The sequence below is a fragment of the Eulemur rufifrons genome, chromosome 23 (assembly GCF_041146395.1).
Source record: "Eulemur rufifrons isolate Redbay chromosome 23, OSU_ERuf_1, whole genome shotgun sequence".
In the NCBI taxonomy this organism is placed as follows: domain Eukaryota; kingdom Metazoa; phylum Chordata; class Mammalia; order Primates; family Lemuridae; genus Eulemur; species Eulemur rufifrons.
The window spans coordinates 2,692,459-2,712,609 of NC_091005.1; the positions used below are offsets into that span (position 1 = coordinate 2,692,459).

The 20,151-nt window shown below is 57.3% G+C and overlaps 1 protein-coding gene across 1 annotated transcript in view; it reads right to left on the reverse strand.

The window, feature by feature from the left end:
* Positions 1-20,151, reverse strand: part of CRISPLD2 (cysteine rich secretory protein LCCL domain containing 2) — a 57,347-nt gene that overhangs the window by 25,066 nt on the left and 12,130 nt on the right. The window contains exons 2-8 of the mRNA XM_069497842.1: positions 17,474-17,813; positions 15,319-15,437; positions 12,196-12,328; positions 11,641-11,756; positions 9,393-9,493; positions 5,699-5,842; positions 4,067-4,127 (exon numbers count right to left, since the gene is read on the reverse strand). Coding sequence (XP_069353943.1) covers positions 4,067-4,127; positions 5,699-5,842; positions 9,393-9,493; positions 11,641-11,756; positions 12,196-12,328; positions 15,319-15,437; positions 17,474-17,713 — 914 coding nt within the window. The 5' untranslated portion in view covers positions 17,714-17,813. The remainder of the gene's footprint in view (positions 1-4,066; positions 4,128-5,698; positions 5,843-9,392; positions 9,494-11,640; positions 11,757-12,195; positions 12,329-15,318; positions 15,438-17,473; positions 17,814-20,151) is intronic.

A 20,151-nucleotide genomic window follows, 5' to 3' on the forward strand; every position in this document is an offset into this window, starting at 1 on the left:
ACCATTGACTCTTCAATTTCCCTTGTACGTACATGTCCCAAGAAAAACAAGTCAGAAAGTCAGATCTAAGAGCATATTCCAGCCGTTCGTAATTGTGGAAAACTGGACATGAGTCAACAGGCATCAAAGCGATGGCCAAACATGTCCCGGTGCAGCCGTGTGGCAGGGCATGACACAGCCACTGGCCGTGACGTGAGTGAGGAATTATTCATCGACTTTGGAAAGTATTAAATGAAAATGTGTAAACAGCTTTAGCCTCATCCACGCGCAGAAAAATGACTGGAAGGAAATACACCAGATTGTTGCTGGTATGGGTGAGATTCTGTGACACGGTTTTGTCTTTATACATTTTGTCATTATTATTGCTTTCCTGAATTATTCACAAGGAACGAGAATACTTTTTTTTTTTTGTTCATTTGAGACGGAGTCTCACTGTGTTGCCCGGGCCAGAGTGCCATGGCATCAGCCTAGCTCACAGCAACCTCACACTCCTGGGCTCAAGTGATCCTCCTGCCTCAGCCTCCCGAGTAGCTGGGACTACAGGCATGCACCACCATGCCCGGATAATTTTTTCTATATAGATTTTTAGTTGTCCATATAATTTCTTTCTATTTTTAGTAGAAACGGGGTCTCGCTCTTGCTCAGGCTGGTCTCGAACTCCTGAGCTCAAACGATCCGTCTGCCTCGGCCTCCCAGAGAGCTAGGATTACAGGCTTGAGCCACCGTGCCCGGCTGAGAATACTTTTTAAAGTCAGAGAAAAAGTCCAGTGAATGTTACTTTTCTAGAAGCACCATGTACGGGAAACCAGCGTGCTAGATCGCGGGGCGGCTTCCGCGAGCAGGACGGGGGTGTTCTCACGACTGCAGGGGGGGCTGCGTCACACTTCCTGGCGGGAGGCCCCTCACGGTCTCTGTGTGGACAGATCCCAGCCTCCTCCCTGCCTGGGGAGCGCCCCATCCACCCCCAACTCGAGGACTGTTTCGATATTGTCTGGCAAGGAATGTTCTCTAATCCTTATTTATTTTTTCCATCACACGGCAGAGGTGTGATGCTCTCAGGGTGAGCTCAGAGGACAGACAGGAGGGACAACCCGGCTCCGACACTCCCAGGCCGTGCGTTTGAGGCGTGGACGCCCCTTCTGGGCGCTGCCTGCTTTCTTCCCCGTTTGCCCAGCACAGAGATGGGCAAGTGTCACCTAACTCTGAGCACAAGGACAGACAGGTCTTAGCCATGGTGGTGCCACCAATCACTGCTAGGTTTCACGCATCCCACCAACACATTGATTGGCTTCGCTGTGCAGCGTTTGCTGGCACTGCCAGCTGTCCCTGGGACTGGGCACGAGCCCACGGAACGACCTCACTCTCGGTCGTTCAGAGTGCATCTCGCGACACTCTGAGCAAAGTGTTCTCCTGGCAAACCGAATTCCAAACCCCCCCGTGGTATAAAACAGGAGCTTCCACCTCCTCTTTTTAACATGTGCTTTAAATGACTCGATTAGGCTTTTGACAAACGGATGCCAGATGTCATAGGAAGGTGAATCAGGTCCCCTCTCCCGATGACATGGTTTCCCATCATGAACCTGAGGGTCTGCAGGAGGCGGCCGCACCTGCCGGCTGTTTGCTGCCAGAACGAGCAGCCCGGCAGCTGCGCCACTAAAGCTGAGCTCGCTCTTCCTGGCAGACACACCTCGACATCGGAACAGACGATATTAAACAGCTCTGTCATCTCGATGGAGCCATTCAACCACCCTCCGGGGGATGCGCTGGGCCCACCGGGGAAGCAGCCCTGCTCAGACCCGCCAGCAGTCCTGTGGGATCTGCCAGTGGCCAAGGCACTGCTGCTGACACGTGCCGGCCACTGGCCCAGCCCTGACGTGAGTCCCGCAGCTGTAGCTCCGGGATCTGGGCCACCCTGCAATTCCCTTCCACACAAAGAGGCGGAACAGAGCCCTACATATCCAGGCAGAAACATTGGTCGAGAGCTTCATGTTTATAACATGCCTATAACACACCTGTTACTTGTACATCGCATATTTCTATAGCTTGGGAAGTTGTTTTCGAACCGATAACCCAGAGCATCTGTCATTTGGGCACCTGCCGGAAAGTTCAGCCTTGACTAGGTGAACAGCTGACGCTGAGGTGGGGAGACCCTCTCTGACCGAGAGCGCCTTGGGGACATGCTTGTCACAGACTCGGTACAATTCATCTCATTCAAAAGCCCACAGCTTCTCTCAGAAAAACTTTGATGATATCCCATCCCCAGCTAGGGTGACCAAGCACCCCGCTGACCCAGGACCCAGGGGTTTCCCGGGAGTTTCAGGGCTAAATCTGAGCAAAGTCCTGGGCAAACTGAGGCCAGCTGGTCACCTATTCCCAGCCTCCAGGACCCAGAACTGATGACCCATTGCACAGGGACATTGTGAAGCATAAGAGGACGGACAGAGATGAAGGGACTCGGTAAGAAGGTTGTTATCGCAGCAAAGATTCTTCTTATAATTTGGGGGTTTTGTTTTTTAGAGACAAGATCTCACTTTGTCGCCCAGGCTGGAGTGCAGCAGTCTGATCACAGCTCACTGTAACCTCAAACTCCTGGGCTCAAGCCATCCTCCTGTTCCGCCTCCCAAGTAGCTGTGGTCACAAGTGTGTACCACCGCACCTGGCTAAGTTTTTTGTAGAGACAGGATCTTACTCTGTTGCTCAGGCTGGTCTCGAACTCCAGCCCTCAAGCGATCCTCCCCCCTCAGCTCCCAAACACTAAGGCTGCAGGTGTGAGCTGCTGCACCAGCCCCTTCTCGCTTTTACTGAGCCTGAATCTTCCTCCCTTGGCTCCCACCCCTGCCGGCCCATCCCCAGCCGGGGAGTGAGCAAGCGCCTCCATGACCGTGACCTTCTTATCGCAGGTGCAGCTGGGTCGACTCTTCCAGGCCTCTGGTTTCTCAAAGTAAGACTGGCAAATTCTCCAGCTCACTCAACCTCCTGGGACCCAGGTGAGGCCCAGAATCTCGATGTTTAACAGACGCCCAGGAGATTCTGCCCAGCTCTGGGGTTGCAGGTCGTACACCTGGCTTGGCACACGGGGTGCATGTCAGAATCACGGGGAGGGGCCTTACAAACACACCTTAAAACACCCAAACCACAGGTGACACTCACGCTCATCTCGGGCTAGCCATCAGTGTCTCTGGGCAGAAGGTTCTGGAATGAGCACTTCCACAAAGTTCCCCAGATTGGTCTTAACGCATGAATACTGCACTGGAGCCCCATGCCTGGCTGGCCAGAGCCGCCTGCTAAACGTTCAGTGATGCTGTGAGCTGGTGACACACCACAGGTGGCTTGAAACCAGCCAAGATGGGAGTGTTTACACCAATGGAATCGGCAAATACCGTCATCTGCTGCTGTTTGCTTTGGTCAGCTGGTTCACTCACAGGGTTGGAACCGCGGGGTTAAGATAATGAGGTTTTCTGTTCACCACTAGTTCAGAAAACCCTCCATAGTGGTCTGCAGAGTGAGACCCCGTCCCTACTGGGGACAACATACTTACTGGAACTTATATCCGGGGGAGGAGACTCAGAGCTTGGGTCAACACTCCAGGTTAGAGGTTCTCAACTACAGGTGATTCTACCCCTCAAGGGACATTTACCAATATCTGGAGACATTTCTGGTATCGCGACTGGGGGCAATGCTGCTGGCATCTGGGGAGGGGAAGCCAGGGACGCTGCCACGCCCCCCGCAATGCACAGGACAGCCCCTGCCAGAAAGAATGATCTGCCCCCAAATGTAGTGGTCTAGGTGGTCTAGGTGGACAGAAATGGGTCATCTTCGTGTGGTGAGCTCTTCACAAGTGGCAGCTGTCAGGGGGACTCTGGGGTGTCCTGGCCACTCTAACTGAGCTCCTGGCTCAACCGGGTCCCCCTTTTGTGCTGAAAGCAGTAAACGCCATTTCCCATGAGCTTCTCCCCAGCCTGGTGTGGGTGGCCGTCAGCCCACAGGTCGTGACGTGACCTGCCACCACAGCGGGTGCTGCACAGGCCGTCAGCGGCGCAGGACAGGGATCCAGCCCAGGCCTTACCTGTTGCAGGTGGACCCTTTGCACTTGTCCTTCATCTTGGTGTCACATCTGACGACTTGGGCTAGGAGAGGAATTCGGAAACATACGTCATAAGAAAGCAGGAGGGTAAGTTTGAGTTAGAAGACCCCTACCCGCTCCGAGGGACATTCTGGCACATTCTATAATCCGTGCCTAGTGGCTGAAGCTCTAGTTGGGAGGCTCAAATCCCAGACCCGCCTTCTATAGTAGCACCGTGACCTTGGACAAGTGACTTCCCCTCTCTTCTTCCTCATGTGTGGAAATGAGGTTCCATTTCCTGGAATTCCATTCCATGCATACTGGGCATGGTTACAGCACCCACCTCCAAGGCTTTTCGTGAGCATTAAATGAGAAGGTGAACATGGCCCCTGACCCCATAGGGCTCTGGAAGGAGGACTCCCAGGGAGGTAGGGTGGACACCGTACCCGAGCCTGCGGGGCAGGGGACCCAGCCATCTGCCCCACGGCCAAGACGACGTTTGCCAAGCTTTCCTGTTTTGTTATTGTGTAGGGACATATCAGGGTCTTGGAGTTGTGTTACAGTTTTGAAGAGGAGAGATACTATAATTGCAGGTTATTGAAAGAAACAATGGCACCATTTGGGACTTCTGGACAAAGGCGTCGGCGTATTTCCTGGTCAGAGGAAGCCACAGCATTACTGACCGTCGGGGTCCGATGTGGGAGGGGAGGGGTGGTCAGAGAAAGGGGAGGAAGGGGAGCGTGAGCCGGGCCTCTCCTCCAGGGGTGTCCAGTTTTATGGCATTTGGTGCTTGGGGGGGATGGAGGGAGACGCAGGGGCGTCCGGCCAGGCCCGCCGCCACATCTGCAAGAAATGCCCCTCCACGGCCCCCAGCCTCAGTGACGGCCGCTGTGACAAGGGGCCCCACACGTCCCGGGAATCGGGAGGGGAGCCGAGTCCCACCCTGGGCAGGGAAGGCAGGAAGGACAAAGCCCCAGGCGCTGCGGTGCCCGGGGAGCCCAGGGCCAGGGGGTGAGCGTGGGGACACTTGGTATTGGGGGATTTTCAGAGTCTCGGGGGAAACATCCCATAGGGGATGTCGGAGGCAACGTCGTGATGATCTCGAAGTACAGGGACACCCCAGCCGACACCAGGTGACCCAGAGCGCGCAAGTAACGCTCGCAGCGACCCTGGCGTAGGTGTTATTGCCCCAGTACATGGATGAGCAAACTGAGTCTCAGAGAGTCGAGTAACAGGCGAGCCACGGAGCCGGGGCCGGGGACGGACGCGCGGAAACTACCGGAGCCAGCCTCCACGCTGCGTGCCCCGCGCCCTCCCTCAGAGAGGCCAGCGCTCCCCAGAGGAACCCAATTTCAGCTCAGGTCCCCTTTGAAAGGACAAGGGAAGGTCTCACCTTAAAATACCTGCCTGAAGAGGAAAAAATGCCACCCAAGTGCAACTCCTATAATGCTTGTTTTTGAAATGACTTAAAAATATCATTTTTAAAACACGTCTCAGGGCTGTGCTTTTGCCAGCTTTTGCCCCACCCTGTTCCCCGCTGTTTGTCAACCTGGAGGCCTTCCCACCCCCGGCCCCCCGCCGCCCCCACCCCGGGGTGGCTCAGCGGGCAGGACGGGGCAGGGACGCCCGACTCACTCATGTAGCTGACCGCCGCGCTTTTCCTGGGCTTGGTGGGTCGGGGCACCCTCGGCTGGGCCCAGACGTGTTTTTCTTCGGGGGCAGGGGCCGCCTCCACCTCGTTCATCTCGTCCGTCTCAGGTTTCTGGTGGTCGGTCTCTTCTTCATAGTGGTAGGGAGAAAAAATAGCGCACAGGATTCAACAAAAAGGCACTTTGGGGGAAAAAAAAGCAATTTGAAAACTGAACTCGTTTGAGGTTTGGTTTTACAAAGAATCATTTCAGCCGCTAAGAGAAAGTTACATTTCAGAGCAGACCTGGCCAGGTGGAATTCTACCGGCCGGACGGCTGGGTAGGTTCTCTGCCCGCCGTGTTTGCTTTGGACCCGAGGGCAGCTGGGCCGACCAGGGGTTAGCAGGCCCCGGCGCCCGCGCCTGGCTTATTGGAACGGGTTCTTGTCCCGCCTCCTCCATGCACCCAGCCGCCCAAGGAAGCAGCTTCGAGAAGCCGCCTCGGCCACCGGCCCAACGCCGTGGCCCTCTCCCCGGCGGGCCCCCTGCCCCCGGGTTTTCACAGGGGACGGGGTCTTCCTCATCGTGCACCCGTCAGGGGCACAAAGGCCAGTGGCAATGCTCTTGGGAGCCACTGTCCCTCACCACCAGCACATTCTGGTCCCTTCTGTCCTGCTGCAAGTCAGGACCTCCTGACCAGCTCACTCTCTTTCTCCGCACTGGAGTTTTGCTCTCCAGTAATGTTGGAATCATCACGGAGAAGTATCCAAAGACCCAATTCCTGGTTACAAACAAAAATGTAGTTCACCCGGTCCCAAACTTTCTCCCACCCAAGGACACTGTATATTATCATCTCCCCAACCGTGCCCATGACATTCAGGCTTTGAAACATTCCAATTAACTGAACAAATTGTGCTTATTAAACATCAGGTAGCAGATCTTCCGGTATTCATCTGGAAAAACAGCGATAAATTGCCCACCAGGGTCTGCAGTCCGACCCCCAGGGTACCAACGTGTAAATTGCAGCCACAGCAAAGACACCGGCTGCGATTTTCGCTGGCTCGTGTGGCCTTATCAAAGAGGAACCACGGGCATCTGTCTCTGCCCCTGCATTTACGGCACGCACCCCCCTGCCCCGCCGACGTAGCCCTGCCGTCCAAGCTGCTCAAAGGAAAAAGACGATGAAGTGTTTGGGTGAGAAGGATTTCAGGGAGAAGGGAGAGAGCCCCCTTGCAGGCCTCTTTGTGGTGTTGGATTAAAATCCAAGTTTCATCAATTGTTCATCGACCCCTAAATCTTATTTCCACTTCTCAGAAGCAGTGAGCCCTTAGACGTGCTCATGGATCAGCACGCAGTGCTGCCGGCGACACGGCTGTCATCTCACCGCCGGCCGCCTCACCCACCAGCCGTAAGCTCCTGGAGACCCGGGGCCGGCCCGCTTCCCACCCCACTGCACACCCGGCACCCGGCGCATAGTAGCTGCTCAACAAAATTCGCTGAATGAATAACCAAAGCCCCCAGAGAAGTCTGTCCCCTAAAGGAAAAAATATGTCCAGCAACACAGACTGAAGACATTCAGGAGGGGGACTCTGAAAGCACCCTCGGTAGCAAAAGCTATCGGTGGAAACTGCAGGAAGACGCCGGGTTTGCAGAGGCCGCCGGACACGCGTCCACTCTTCCTGTCAATGAAGCCATTCAGGTTTGCCCTTTACGGAAAGCCGGAGCTGGCTCCGGCATGAGCCGGGTTTTCTTCCACTGGCCTGGAGGATGTTTGCCCCTCATAATCGCGGCTTTATTTAGCTGAATATACTTTGGTACGGCCGTCTACAGCCGCCGAGGGCTCACTATTTAGGAAAACGGGCAGACAGGCCTTGCCCTCAGACGCACACATGGAAAGCGGAGCGGCTGCCCAGGGGACAGGCTGGATTTGAGCACGCCCTAATTAACGTGCCGTGCGGGCCCGGGCTGGGGAAATCCTGAGCAGAGGTCACTGCGACGTGGCCCTGCGCGCCGCCCAGCTCCGGGCCGGGGGTCTCGGGGCCCAGAGCTTCGCTGACATCACTCTGCGGGTTCCCACCTGCTTCTAAAGCTGGTGACAAAGCTCGGAGCTTGCGTTTGCTGAACACGGGCCGAGCGTCGGCTGGGCCCTCCCTGGCGTTTTCTCATGTCAACGTCTGTTGCCTTAGGAGGCTCCATCGGGCCCCATTTCACAGACGAGGAAACTGAGGCTCAGAGAGACTAAGTGACCTGCCCGGGCTCGCGCTGCCGGGAAGTGGCCGGGCTGGGAGCCAAAGCGCCTTTCTGCGAAGCCCACGCCTTTGTCACCACACGGGGAGGGCCGGGGGGTATTAAAAAAGAAAACCTCTTTTTTTAATACCCTTATCCCTGCGCTGTCTCCATTAGAGGTCAAGACCTCGCCAGGCTCCCTCCATACGCGCCTATTAAGGAGCTTTCGCAGATAAGCCGCTTTAGTGCAGACCTTCCGCACGGTTAGCTCAGCAGGTTGGGACGGTTGCCCAATAAAGTTGGGCATTTTCCACCAAAAATAAAGAAATAAGTACCCAGGGCCTCATCAGGTGGGTCAACTGGCATCTAAGTCTCTGTGCATATTTGTTCTTTGGAAACGACTCTGGGTGTTGGGGGTGTATGCACTCAGACAGCAAGCAGGACACCCTGCCACGTGGCCCCTGGAGGCCCTGGAGTGAGCTGGCCATTGAAACCACAGGGCAGTCAAGGTTCACGAGGAGTTTGGGGGGTCATTGGCACGGGGCAGGGGCACTGTCTGTGAAGTCCAGGAAGGCTCCCTGGAGGAGGAGGTGACACCAGAGGCACTGCATATGATGCACGATTCAGGGAACCAGGCACGAGCTGGTTTATCAGAGCTGATTTTGCAGACAGAGCCATCCCCTCCCTTGCTGTCCAGAATGTTCTGTCCTCATGCCCCCCCCAGCTGTTCCCCCCCCATAAGTGGGCAGAGGCAGCTGTGAACAGCTGGGTGGGGAGGGTCCGGGACCCCCACAGTGGCCCACCTGCTCTTCACCCCAGAGCCCCCGGACCGCCTGCAGCCAGGACACAGGGGCTGCTCCCTCCCGCCCACCCTGCCCTCTGCAAACCCTCTTAGTCGCCACCAGGCTGTGATGGGCCATGAAAAAAAACCCAATTTCCGCCACGAAAGCAGGGCCGGCCCCTTGGCCCAGGTGGCCCCTCCGGGGACATAACTTCTTGGATCCCGAGGAAACAGTGCAAAACGTGAGGAATGCTTTAGGCACAAACACATGCGCTATTTATAGCAGCAGAAACAGTGGAAACATCCTAGACGGGCCAGAAACAAACACGGGGGGATGAGGCAGGATCACGCGGCCTCTGACAGCCCCGGCGCGGACTGCATACACGCCAGGCAGCCCGGGGAGGGGGACCGACGCCCGCCGGCCTGGCCGCTCGGCAGGGAGGGAACAGCCCGCTGTTGGCTGTCACTCTCTTGCTCAACTGTCTGTTTTTACTAAACTGCAGCCACTGGCAGGCGAGGGGGCGTCGGCGTCTGGGCCAGGAGGTGCCGTGAGGGGGGTGTCCGGGGCAGCGGGGTCTCCAGGGGGAGGATGGATGCACCGAGGGGTCGACACAGGGCAGGGGGAGGGTGACTCTGACGCTCTGTGAGTCGGGCCGAGGCGAATGCACCCGAAGGGTTTGGGGGGCGTCTCCTACCTCGGTAACATAAGTTGTTCTTGCAGCCGCCTCCGTAGCTGGGCGGGCACTGGGAGCAGGGCCGGCCGTTTCTGTAGGGGGCCTCTCCGATCCAGTTCCCCCTGGGGACAGACCGAAAACACCGTCAGGCGGGGCCGCCCCTGGAAGCCCTGGCACACAGCCTCGTCCCAGGCCCACCGGGGCCCCTGAGCAGGCACTGACGGGGTGGGGGAGGGGGGCACTGTGCAAAGGGGGAGAGTCCTGGGCCCTTCTGTGCACAGAGAGTCTAGAGAATTCCTGAAGCCCCGAGATTCTACAGCAGGTAGCTGCGAGGCACCCTTCCACCTGGCACCTGTATCGGTCTCCCTGCTGGCCCCGCTTCTACCAGCGTTGCCCTCGCACACCCTGAACCCCACCGGCCCATCTGCCTCTGTGCGGAAAAGCTGCCGGGGTCCCCGGATGAGCCATCGCGCAAATGGGCAAAGTCAGCTTGTCCAGAGACAGCGCTTGTTCACCAAGCTCCTGCCACGGCCACGGCCCGGTCTCTGCACCTCACCGTGCTCCTCATCCATCCTCCCTGCACCCCAGGAGACCAGGGCCGGAATCCAGTCCTTCCCAGAGAAGGAGGCTGCGGCACAGAGAGGTGACGCCACTTGTCCACGGTCACACAGGGAGTGAGTGGTGGGGCTGGGATTTGAACCCAGGTTGTAGGGCTCAGAGCCTTTCACGCTCTGCGTAGGGGCTGGGTCAGAGGCCCCCTGTGGGTCAGGGGTGCCATCTGCCTCCCTCGCATTCCCGAGGGCCGGAGAGCCGGAGGTGGCTCCGTCGGATTACTCAAGGGACAGGTGGCAGGTGGTGAGCAGAACTCCCTGGAGACAGGGCCTGGATGAAACTAACTGAGGTCGAGTGAGGCCCGTGGTGGGGTCCTGATCCGATGGGATTAGTGTCCTTATCTCTCACTGCCATGTGAAGACAGGGCGAGAGGGTGGCCGTCCGCAAGCCAGGGAGAGAGCCCCCACCACAGCCTGACCCTGCCGGACCTCGAGTGGGGGACTTCCGGCCTCCAGAGCTGGTGTTCAGGCCGCCCGGTCTGTGGTGTGTCCGTCCAGCAGCCCCGGCAGACTCACGGTGCAAACGTGCCGAGCTGCACACTTGGGATCGGCATGTTAATATTTTACCCCGTGCAGGTTGCTTCGTTTTCAAGAAGCAGGGGCTGCTCTAGAAAGGAAGTTTCGATTCTGATAGGATCGTCCAGTATATATTTTTATATAAAGAGCCAAAGCAAATTATTCCTCACTCCCCACCTGCTGCCCTGCCGGCAACCCCACCGCCTCGGAGGGGGCCTGCGTCCCTCCCCAGCGGTGACGTAGCCCCGCTCTCATCCGTGCGGGCTGCTGAGACGGTGCCACCGCAGGCGTGCCAGGTGGTTTCTGCAGAGCTTCTATTTTCCTCCAAACCTCAGCCATCCCCGCTTCGTCCCACCTCCTCTCGGCCACAGCTGACCCAGACCAAATAAGTGAGGTCATTCCCGTTTCATTCAGTCACCGGGCAAGCATGCCCCGGGGCCCACTGTGTGCAGGGCACAGTGAGGACGGGCGGTGGCCTCGGCCAGCGTGCCAACCGCAGGCTGTGAGCTGCACAGGCCGGGAATCAGCACGTATTTGCCCGATGAGCCATCGAGGTGGATGATACGGGGCTGAAGGACACACTGATGACAAAGGGTGCCACGGAGGGCCGCTCCGGTAGGAAGACAGAAGTGGTCCCTCTTAGGAGGGGAAACTGACAATCTAGGTTTGGTGTGAACAAGTGTTTTCTAGGGTGCGTCCTTTGCCCGTTTTCAGAGAAGAAATACTCATAATGCCACTGTGGCAGACTGTGCTGGTGGCCCAGCCAACAGCTCTTCCTGCTTCTGACTCTCAGGTGGGCCCAGAGGACGACTCGCAAAGCCAGCTGGGGCAATCTTGCTTGCTCCCCCTTGCCTGTGATTAGTTTAGTTCTGGCCAATGACAGAAGGAGAAAGTGTGCCGGGGGTGAGAAAGCCCTCAGGAGAGAGCCCTTTTACCATTCTCCTTCCTTTTGCTTGGGAAGATGTGATGCCGGTGCCCTGCAGCCATCCTGGCACCATGAGGAGAAGATGGTACAGTGGGAAGACAGGAAGAGCCTGAGTTCTCACGGACACTGCTGAGCTATTAAGCTAACCCAGACACAACAAACTCTAGCCTCCCTAGTATATGTGCAAAGACCTACAACCGTGTCGACTTGTCCTTACTTTGGAGAGTAATTGCAGACGAGGTAGACCGCGTTCTCCCAGACATCTCCCCAGACGGTCATCCTCTGGCAGGTGTTCACGGCACAGCCGACTTTGTTGGTGGTGGCCCAAACTATCTGAAAAGACAGCATCTGTGTGTCACAGCTTGAGGGGCAAGGCACACCAGGGTAACTTCATCTGGCCTGGATGCGTAAGGTGCTGGCGCGAAAGGGGTATGTGGTGAAAGGCTGAAGCGGACGTCCTTCCCTAACCCATCGAAGATTCGGGCATTACTTTAAAAAAACCAACCAACCCATTCACCAAAAACCACACACACAATGAAAATGCCACAGCAATGTCAAATTGCCGCAGAAGTTTCTAGTGCTTACTCTCAGTTTCTGACTTTGCCGTGAACTGGTAACAGATTGTTCCACCAGCTATACTTTGAGTAGCACTGAATTAAGGAAAAATATTAAGGTTTTATGGATTTGGCGACAATCCCGGGGTGGGGGGAGGGGAGAGACGAATGGCTGGGCTTGGGGTGCAGGGCTGAGGTCGAGGCCGTTGTCGAGTTACCTGTGTGTAGTGGGTGCACATGGCCCCCGAGCACCTCTCCGGACACCAGGGGTTGCACTCGTGGGGGTACGGGTAGGTGTAGTCCTTAACCTCGTCGTACCAGGACTGCACGTGGAAGCCGGGAGAGCGATACCTACGGGGCAGAAACAGCTCGTCATGTCCCGGCCACCGCACACGCCCCCGCAGAGACAGAGCAGCCAGGGGGCAGGCAACAGCCCCCAAGTCTACCCAGCACCTGGTAAAGCTGCTTGAAGCCAGAAAGGTGGCCCGTACGCCACGTGTGCGTGGACGGAGCTCTTACCTGGCTCTCAGTGAATCCTTTTTTATGTTGATTAAGCGTTTATTTTCCTGTGCATTGGGGAAGTATACGCAGCCCGTGAACCCCGTATTTCACAGATATTATTGCTCAAGATAAACTTAAGACGTGAGTGCATTGAAAGTCAATGTAGAGGAAAATATTAATTAAAAAATGGAAGAGGTGATGTGCAGAGAGCACACCGCTGTGCAGGAGACAGTCTGGAAGTTGGAAAACGGGGGGCAGGGCAGAGGGGTCCCTGTCACCTTCCAGAGAGGAGCCCCTAGCCTCGAATTTCTATGTTGTCGTGACCGGCTTCATTCCTTAGCTGCTGGGGGACCCGAGGACCCAGATACAAAGCAGAAAACGCATTCAAAAGAAGCCTCCAGTGTGCAGAGCTCTGCAGTCAGGTGAGCGGACGCTTCTGAAAACTTTTTATTCAGGATTTTACCAGCTACAGCTCCTACCTCGCCCACCCCCGCAGGGAGGAGGGCCCCAAGCACCACTGACAGCTCCTGGGGGAGCCGCCAGCTGCAACTCTCCCGGGACATCCTCCTGAGGTCACAGCTTGGTGGCCACAGCCCCTCGCCTCAGCTCCAGCTGCCAGATCGACACCATTCTGGTTTTGTGGGGTGTTTTTTTTTTTTTTTTTTTTTTTTTTGAGTCAGGGTCTCTCTCGGTTGCCTGGGCTGGAGTACAGAGGGGTCATCATAGCTCACAGCAACCTCAAACTCCTGGGTTCAAGCAATCCTCCTGCCTCAGCCTCCCAAGTAGCTAGAACTATAGGTACCTGCTGATTTTTCTATTTTTTCATAGAGACGGGGTCTCACTATATTGCCCAGGCAGGTCTCAAACTCCTGGACTCAAGCGATCCTCCCGTCTCGGGCTCCCAAAGTGCTGGAATTACAGGCAGGAGCCACCGCGCCCGGCCCCATTGTGTTTTTTTAAACCAGGAAAGAAAATAAACTGAACACAAACCCACGGTCCCACTGTCCCCAGTAAGTGCAAACAAAGTGGTTTCAATGAAGAGCGAACTCGCAGGGGAAATGACCGTTTGCGAGAGTGGTGTGGTCGGCCAGGCAGTTAGAGGTCTTGTAACAATTACTGTTTGGACCCAGCGCGAACGGCGCGGTCAGCGACATGCCGAGGAACGGCCTCCCTTCCCGCGGCCGGCCGGGCTGGGGAAAGACGTGCGCACAGTGGGGGGCTCCGGAGCAGGAGGAAACCGTCTCCCACCTTCTCCCCGGACTCGAGGTCACACGTCTCACCGGTGCTGGTGCAGTTGTGGGGAAATGAGGCCTCGGCTGCCCCTGGGGTGTGCAGAGGGAGGAGGCTCTCTTGGAGAGCAAGGTAGCAAAATCCCTTGAGGAGCAAAAAGTCTCTATGACCTTTGACCCGCGAGGACTCCCCTGGAGTCACCCGACTGAGATGAGCCCGTTGAGCTACAGCAGAGAGCAACGCGCCAAACCCACGCTGCAGAGCGGAAGGGACCCACGTGTGGCCGCCCACTGCCGGACCGCCGGGCAGCCTGCACAGAACGGTGATGGCAGAACATTTTCTGACATCGTAAAGGAAAGGAAAGAAAAGATTTCAGAGCTGTCTGGGCCACGGTTACAACTACGTAAAAATATGTCGGCGTTTAGCCAAATGCTACAGACGAGCCCAGAATAATGAAAAGGCTGGTGGAATTCATCGGTTTTTGCCCCCTTTGGACATTTTCTTTTAATGTTATTGTGAAATTGCTTTTATAAAAAGCAAAATTGACCAAAGGAAAACCATGGTGTTGCTTTGCGTCCATGAAGTCCTACCTGTGACCCACCGTGACACCTGCCCTGGTTTGTCCTGAAAACTCCCCCATGCAAAGGACACCGTGGCCGCCTGTGGCCACGCGATCTCTGGGTCGGAGGCGGGAGCAAGGCCCACCCCACGGCAGGGGGCATCTGCAGCCCAGTCGGAGTCCTCGATCCCTGGGCCCGCACAGAAGCAGCCCCAGGCCCGGGTGGGTGTGAGAATGTAGATTTGGGACTTCGGGCCCGGTCCACGCTCTAGCTGGTCCTTGTGTTCTAATCAGTCATTAGTGGTCACCCTGGCTGTGGTCAGAAGACATTTCCTCTACTTTCCCCAATGAAACCAGGCCTCAGCCGGGGGAGGGGACTTCCAGCCTCTCGGGGCGCACAGATACATGGCCTGGGTGACTCTGGGGAGGGCCAGTCAGCTACATTCAATAGACAACCATCAACGCCTCCCCCGGGAAGGGGACAAAAGTACTGCCAGACCAAGAAGCCTCAGGGCTCCACAGGGGTCAGCGAGCCTCCCGGTGGCTGCACGGATGACGGGGACAGTGAGGAGCACCTTCCCAGCGAGGTGGAACCCGGCTTGGTCCCAGACCGAGAGCAGAACCCAGACGCGCCGCGGCAGAGCAGACAGCAGTGACCCACCATGACAGGAGCAAACATCCCCACCCCCAGCTCACCCACCAGATCCTGCTTGGCAGCAGCAACTGGGGCTCCAGAACCTTCTATGGAGAGGGAATGGAAAACCCCAACTCTGGGAACCCTAATCCAATCATCAGTGTCTGGGTCAGCCACCCAGCTGCCATATGTTTCGTCAATTACTCAGAAGTGTCCCTGGGTGCCGAGCCTCAGTTTCCCCACGTGCCAATGGGATGGGTGTTCTCTCTCTTCCCCCACCCTCCTCCTTCTCTCCCTTGGGGCTAATTTTGATAATGGCACAAGTACCAGGCCCAGCACACGGTAGGGGGTTGGCAGGGGCGGCCAGTTCACAAGCAGGGGGACCTCGGCAGCTGGCCGGGGGCTTGCAGCTCTTACCTGCCCCAGTGGACGGCCAGGTTCTGCCCGATGGACACCAGCAGGCTGGCAGGCCCGTGCTCCCAGACGCACTCGTGGGCCCAGGCTGCCGCGGACCTCTCCAGCTCGTCGTCCCAGGTCTGCGGGAGAAACGGGACCAGGTCAGGGTCGGGAAGGAGTGTCGGACGCGAGGACGCAGCCACCCCCGCCTGGGCTCCAGTGAGCCCGCGGCCGCGTGTATCGCTGGGTTCCTACGGTCGCGGGTGGGAAGTGGCAGGTCCACACTGGCCAGCGGTGCCGGCTCCAGGGCTGTGTCCCTTGTCTCCCGGCCTCCTGCCCCGGCATCCAACCACCGTCCCAGGGAGCATGGAGGCAGAGTCTGCACCCAAAGCCCCAAAGAAATCTGCGCTAATTTTCTATACTGTTGACCTTAAAAAGCCTGCACAAGCTGCCCAATGCATTAGTACTTTGAGGGTGCTGTATTTCCTCCTGAAATTAGCACAGCCCCTTTGGAATAAACGCCTGGACAATTTTGTGGAGGGGAAAAAGAAGCAGCTTTGTAACATGTTCCCAAAGGACAGGCTTGCTGGGTGGGCTCGCCCGGACGGGCAGACACCGGTCCGAGACCCCGTGTGTCCCACGTGAGCAACAATGAGGCTCGCGCAGGCGCACGGGGGGGTGGGGGGGTGCGGTCTCTGACCACGAGGGCCACAGCTGTCAAAGCAAAGCGAGACTCGACTGCATGTCCAGAGTGGGGGGAGGAGCGGGGCTGTGGCCTGGGAGGACGGTCACGGGGTGAGAGGTCAAGGCTCCGGGGAGGGACCAGCCAGGAAAGGGCGCAGTGGCTGCACCTGCGGAGCATCCTCGGGGGATGTGGCCAACGTCCCTGGCAGAAACAAGGTCAGAGAATACAGCTGTCAAGACGGAGAAGGGCTACTTTTGGAAGGAAGCCTCGAATGCCAGGCGCAGAGCACGTGGGCTCCATCCGGTACACGGGGCCACGGGTGGTGGCAGCCCCAGGGGTGCAGCAGGGACAGGATGCAGACGGAGGACAGGAAATGCTGGAGAAAGGGTCCCTGGCACCGGGCGGGGTAAATTGGACAGGGAGTGGCGGTGAGAGCAGCGGTCCCACAGTCAGCTAAGCCTGAGTCCAGACCCTGGTTCTGCCACTAACCAGCTGTGACCTCGGGGTCCTGATCTCCGAAATGGGGAAAACAGCAGCACCTACTTCCCAGGGCTGGGGGAAGGGGCGGCATCGCCAGGGCTGTCAGAGGGGAGGGTGCTTTCGGGGTGAGGTGTGGTTAAAACTTTTCTCTCTGGCCCGTCAGACCTGCGCTGTCTAATCTGGTAGCCACTAGCCACATACAGCTCCTTAAATTTACGTTAATTACAATGAAATCAAATTAAAAATTGAGTCCCTCAGTCACGCTGGCCACATTTCAAAAGCCACCCGGGGATGATGGCCACCACGCTGGACGGGACTCCCCGTCGTTGAGAACGTCCTCCTGGGTCGTGCGGCCACAGACCTGAGGACACCCAACTAGAAACTTCCACCGGACCCTGGAGATACACGTGGGAAGGTGGGGCGGGAGCCAGAGACGGGGGTGGGGTGGGCGCTAGTTCCCCTCCACGCCAGAGCGTGGGTTTCTCCAGATCCTGAGGGGACCGTCCCCTACCCGTCCCCTGCTGTCTCCTCTTGGACACAGCCCGATTCCCTTCCACTCAGCTGCCCGGAGCTGCTCGGGGGCGGCATGGCCGGCGCTGCAGCCCGGGGAGGACAGTGACTGTGTGGCCTCCATGGGGGCCGCTCCTTTCACGGTCACGGGAACCATGCGAGTGATGACCCTCAAGGTGGAAACTGAGGCTCAAACTGGCTACGGAGCCGCCAAGGTCACAGGGCCAGCACGTGGCAGAGCTGGACAGGCATCAGCAGAGCCCTGCCCTTGGCCCCTGCCCCTCTGCCTCGGAGCCCCGGCAGCAGGCGGGCTGGGCTCCAGGCTCAGCCACAAAGGGGTGACGCGCAGGAATCGGGGAGGAGGCGGGCTTCGCACGGGGAGCCCTGTCTGGGCAGAGTGTCAAGAACGCAGCCAGGGACCCTGCCCGGCCACCACCCACTGAATGGGGGACAGAACGGGGGGTGGCCCAGGCCTCCCCCACTTCCCGGGCCGGCGCTCACCATGTACTCCATGTTGGCGGCCGGCGGGTAGACCTGGCCGCGCAGCTTGTTGTGCAGCATGAGGATCTCCTCCTTGTCCGCCCGGGGGATGGCCCTGCGCACCCGGGAGTGTGGCTCGGCCCGCTGGTACCTGCTGAGCAGCTCCCCAAGGCGGGTGACATTGGGCAGGAAGTAGCCCTGGGCCCCGCAGACCAGCAAGACCAGCCCCAGGGGGACGGCGCAGCCCAGGACTCGGCTCATGGCTCCAGGCCTGCAGTGACAGTGGGGTGACAGCAGTGGGGTGACAGCCGCGGGGTGACAGTGGCCGGGGCTCCTGCGGCAAGGCTGGGCGCTCGGGGCTCTGGAAGGAAGCAGAGGGCGGGGAGAAGACGAGTTAGTGACGCAGCAGCCACCACGCCGGCTCGAGCAGCGAATGGAGCGGGAGGATGCTCCATCTCGCAGATGTGGAAACCGAGGCTCGCAGATGCCAAACGACCAAGGGCCCAGGGACGGGAAGTGGTGGAGCCGGGATGGATGCCAGGGGTTTCCGGCAGGGCGAGCTGTCTGGATGGCAAAGGACACATCCTGGAACGGTTTCTCCCGGACTCAAGCTCTCCCTGCGGGGAGTCGAGATTTCTTACTCATTCGGGACCAGGGTAGATCTAAGGCATGAACTGACTTGTCTCCTGCTCCCAAAAGGGATTGATAAGTCATGTCACGTCACCAAAGGCTATGCCACGCACCAACGTTAACAGCAAACTTCTCGCCCCTGCCAAGTGAAACTTAGTTTACTAAAAGCGGTAGACAGGCCCCATCGGACCCGTCATTGCGCGAGACCCTCTGATCACGGCCCCCCGCCGATACATTAGTGGTTCCTGTGGGTGATTAGTAAGCAACGACCACACCAGGGTGGCTTTTGTTCAAAGAACCGAGAGGGGAAGGGTGGCAGCCACGTGTCAAGCTGACCCGTCCAGGACTCCGAGGCGCTCAGTGGTTTGAACAAAAGCCTTCCCAGTCTTCACCCTCATAGCACACCCAGGTGTGTACCTGTCGCGTCAGCTGGGACCACAAAATGGCAGCCAGAGGAGGGCGTCCCCAGGGCCCACACGGACTGGACCGAGGCCAGGACAGGCTTCCCAGGAAGCAGAAACGCTGGCAGCAGCAGGCAGAGCGCGGCCAGAGAGCGATGGGAATGCCTCGGTTCCCGTCGCTGTCCCCTGGCAACTCTCCAGGGTCCTGACCGAGGCTGCGCTCAGATAAAAATAACCCGGCGCAGAGAGCAGAGGCTCCGCTTGCTTTGTAGCGGGTGAGACCCGGCCGCCTCCTCGGAGGGCAGAGCCCCGGGGACGCGTGGGGAGGACCTCTGTGCGCTCCCTGCTGGGAATCAGACCAAGAATGCAGAATTCCTCAGAGTCCCCGATCGCTCCCGGGTCAGTCCCAGCGCCATATATGAACATTTCCAGCTGCAGCCGGCGCGGCTCAGAGAAGAGGCCAGAAGATTCTGACGTCAGGTTAGGATCCGGGGGGGGCGGGAGTCGACACACTGGGTGTCCCCAGGCATCACAGTGACGCTTGGTCTGTTTTACCCCACGCTTGAGCAAAGGGGCCCCCAGAGGCACGAAGCATAAACTGCTTACACGACTCCACTGTGACCCAAGTGGATTAAAACCCAGTTCTGATTTAAACAGCCAATGGGCACAACTCAGATGGCTGTCAGTAGAGGATGGGTAAATAAACTGTGCCGGGGGGCAGGGGGGTGTTGTGCAGTGGAATATTACACAGCAGGTAAAAGGGTGGGCTTGGGCACAAATGAATCTCAAACACAGTGGTGAGTTTCAAAAGCAAGTTGTACAATGTTGTGCTAATGATACTACTTATGTAAATTTAAAAACATATAAGCCATATTTTGTAAAATTTATGTATATATATGTATACAACACATACACATGTGTGCAAGCATAAGTATGTGCATATGGGTGTGTGTACATGTGTGTAACAAAGCCAGGACTGGATTCAGACCAAGTTCATAGTGGGTTTTGCTCCAGGGTAGAGAATATGACAGGCTTCACTTCTATCTTTAATATCTTATTAATATTTCTGGTTTTAAAATCTCAAGCAAATATGCCAAAATGTGGATACCTGTTCACGTCTGGTGAACAGGCCGAGTGGGCAGGAACCGCGAGACGGTGACCACAGGGCGGCGACTCGGGCAGGGCCTCCACGCGGGCCTATCCTACTCTTCGCACTTGTCTATTTCCTAGTGTTTTACATTATCACAGGTGGAATAACCCTTGTCCGAAATGCTTGCGACCACGAGTGTTTTGGAGTTTGGATTTTTTCAGGTTGTGGAACATTTGCATATACACAATGGGATTATCTTGGGGCTGGGACCCAAGTCGAAGTGCGAAATTCACTCGTTTCTTGTATGTTATGCCCTACACGCAGAGCCTGAAGGTAAATTCATACAATATTTGTAAACAGTTTGTGCATGAAACCAAGTTTTGACTGCGTGTTGCCTGCGTCCCATCACGTGAGGTCAGGTGCGGAATTTCCCACACGTGGCTTCGTTTCAGCGCTCAAAAAGTTTCAAATTTTGGTGCGTTTCAGACTTTGGATTTTTGGATTAGGGATGCCCTGTTCTTAACAAAATAAAGCAAAATGCCAGAGCACGACAACACAACGAGGCCCATTGCTGGCCC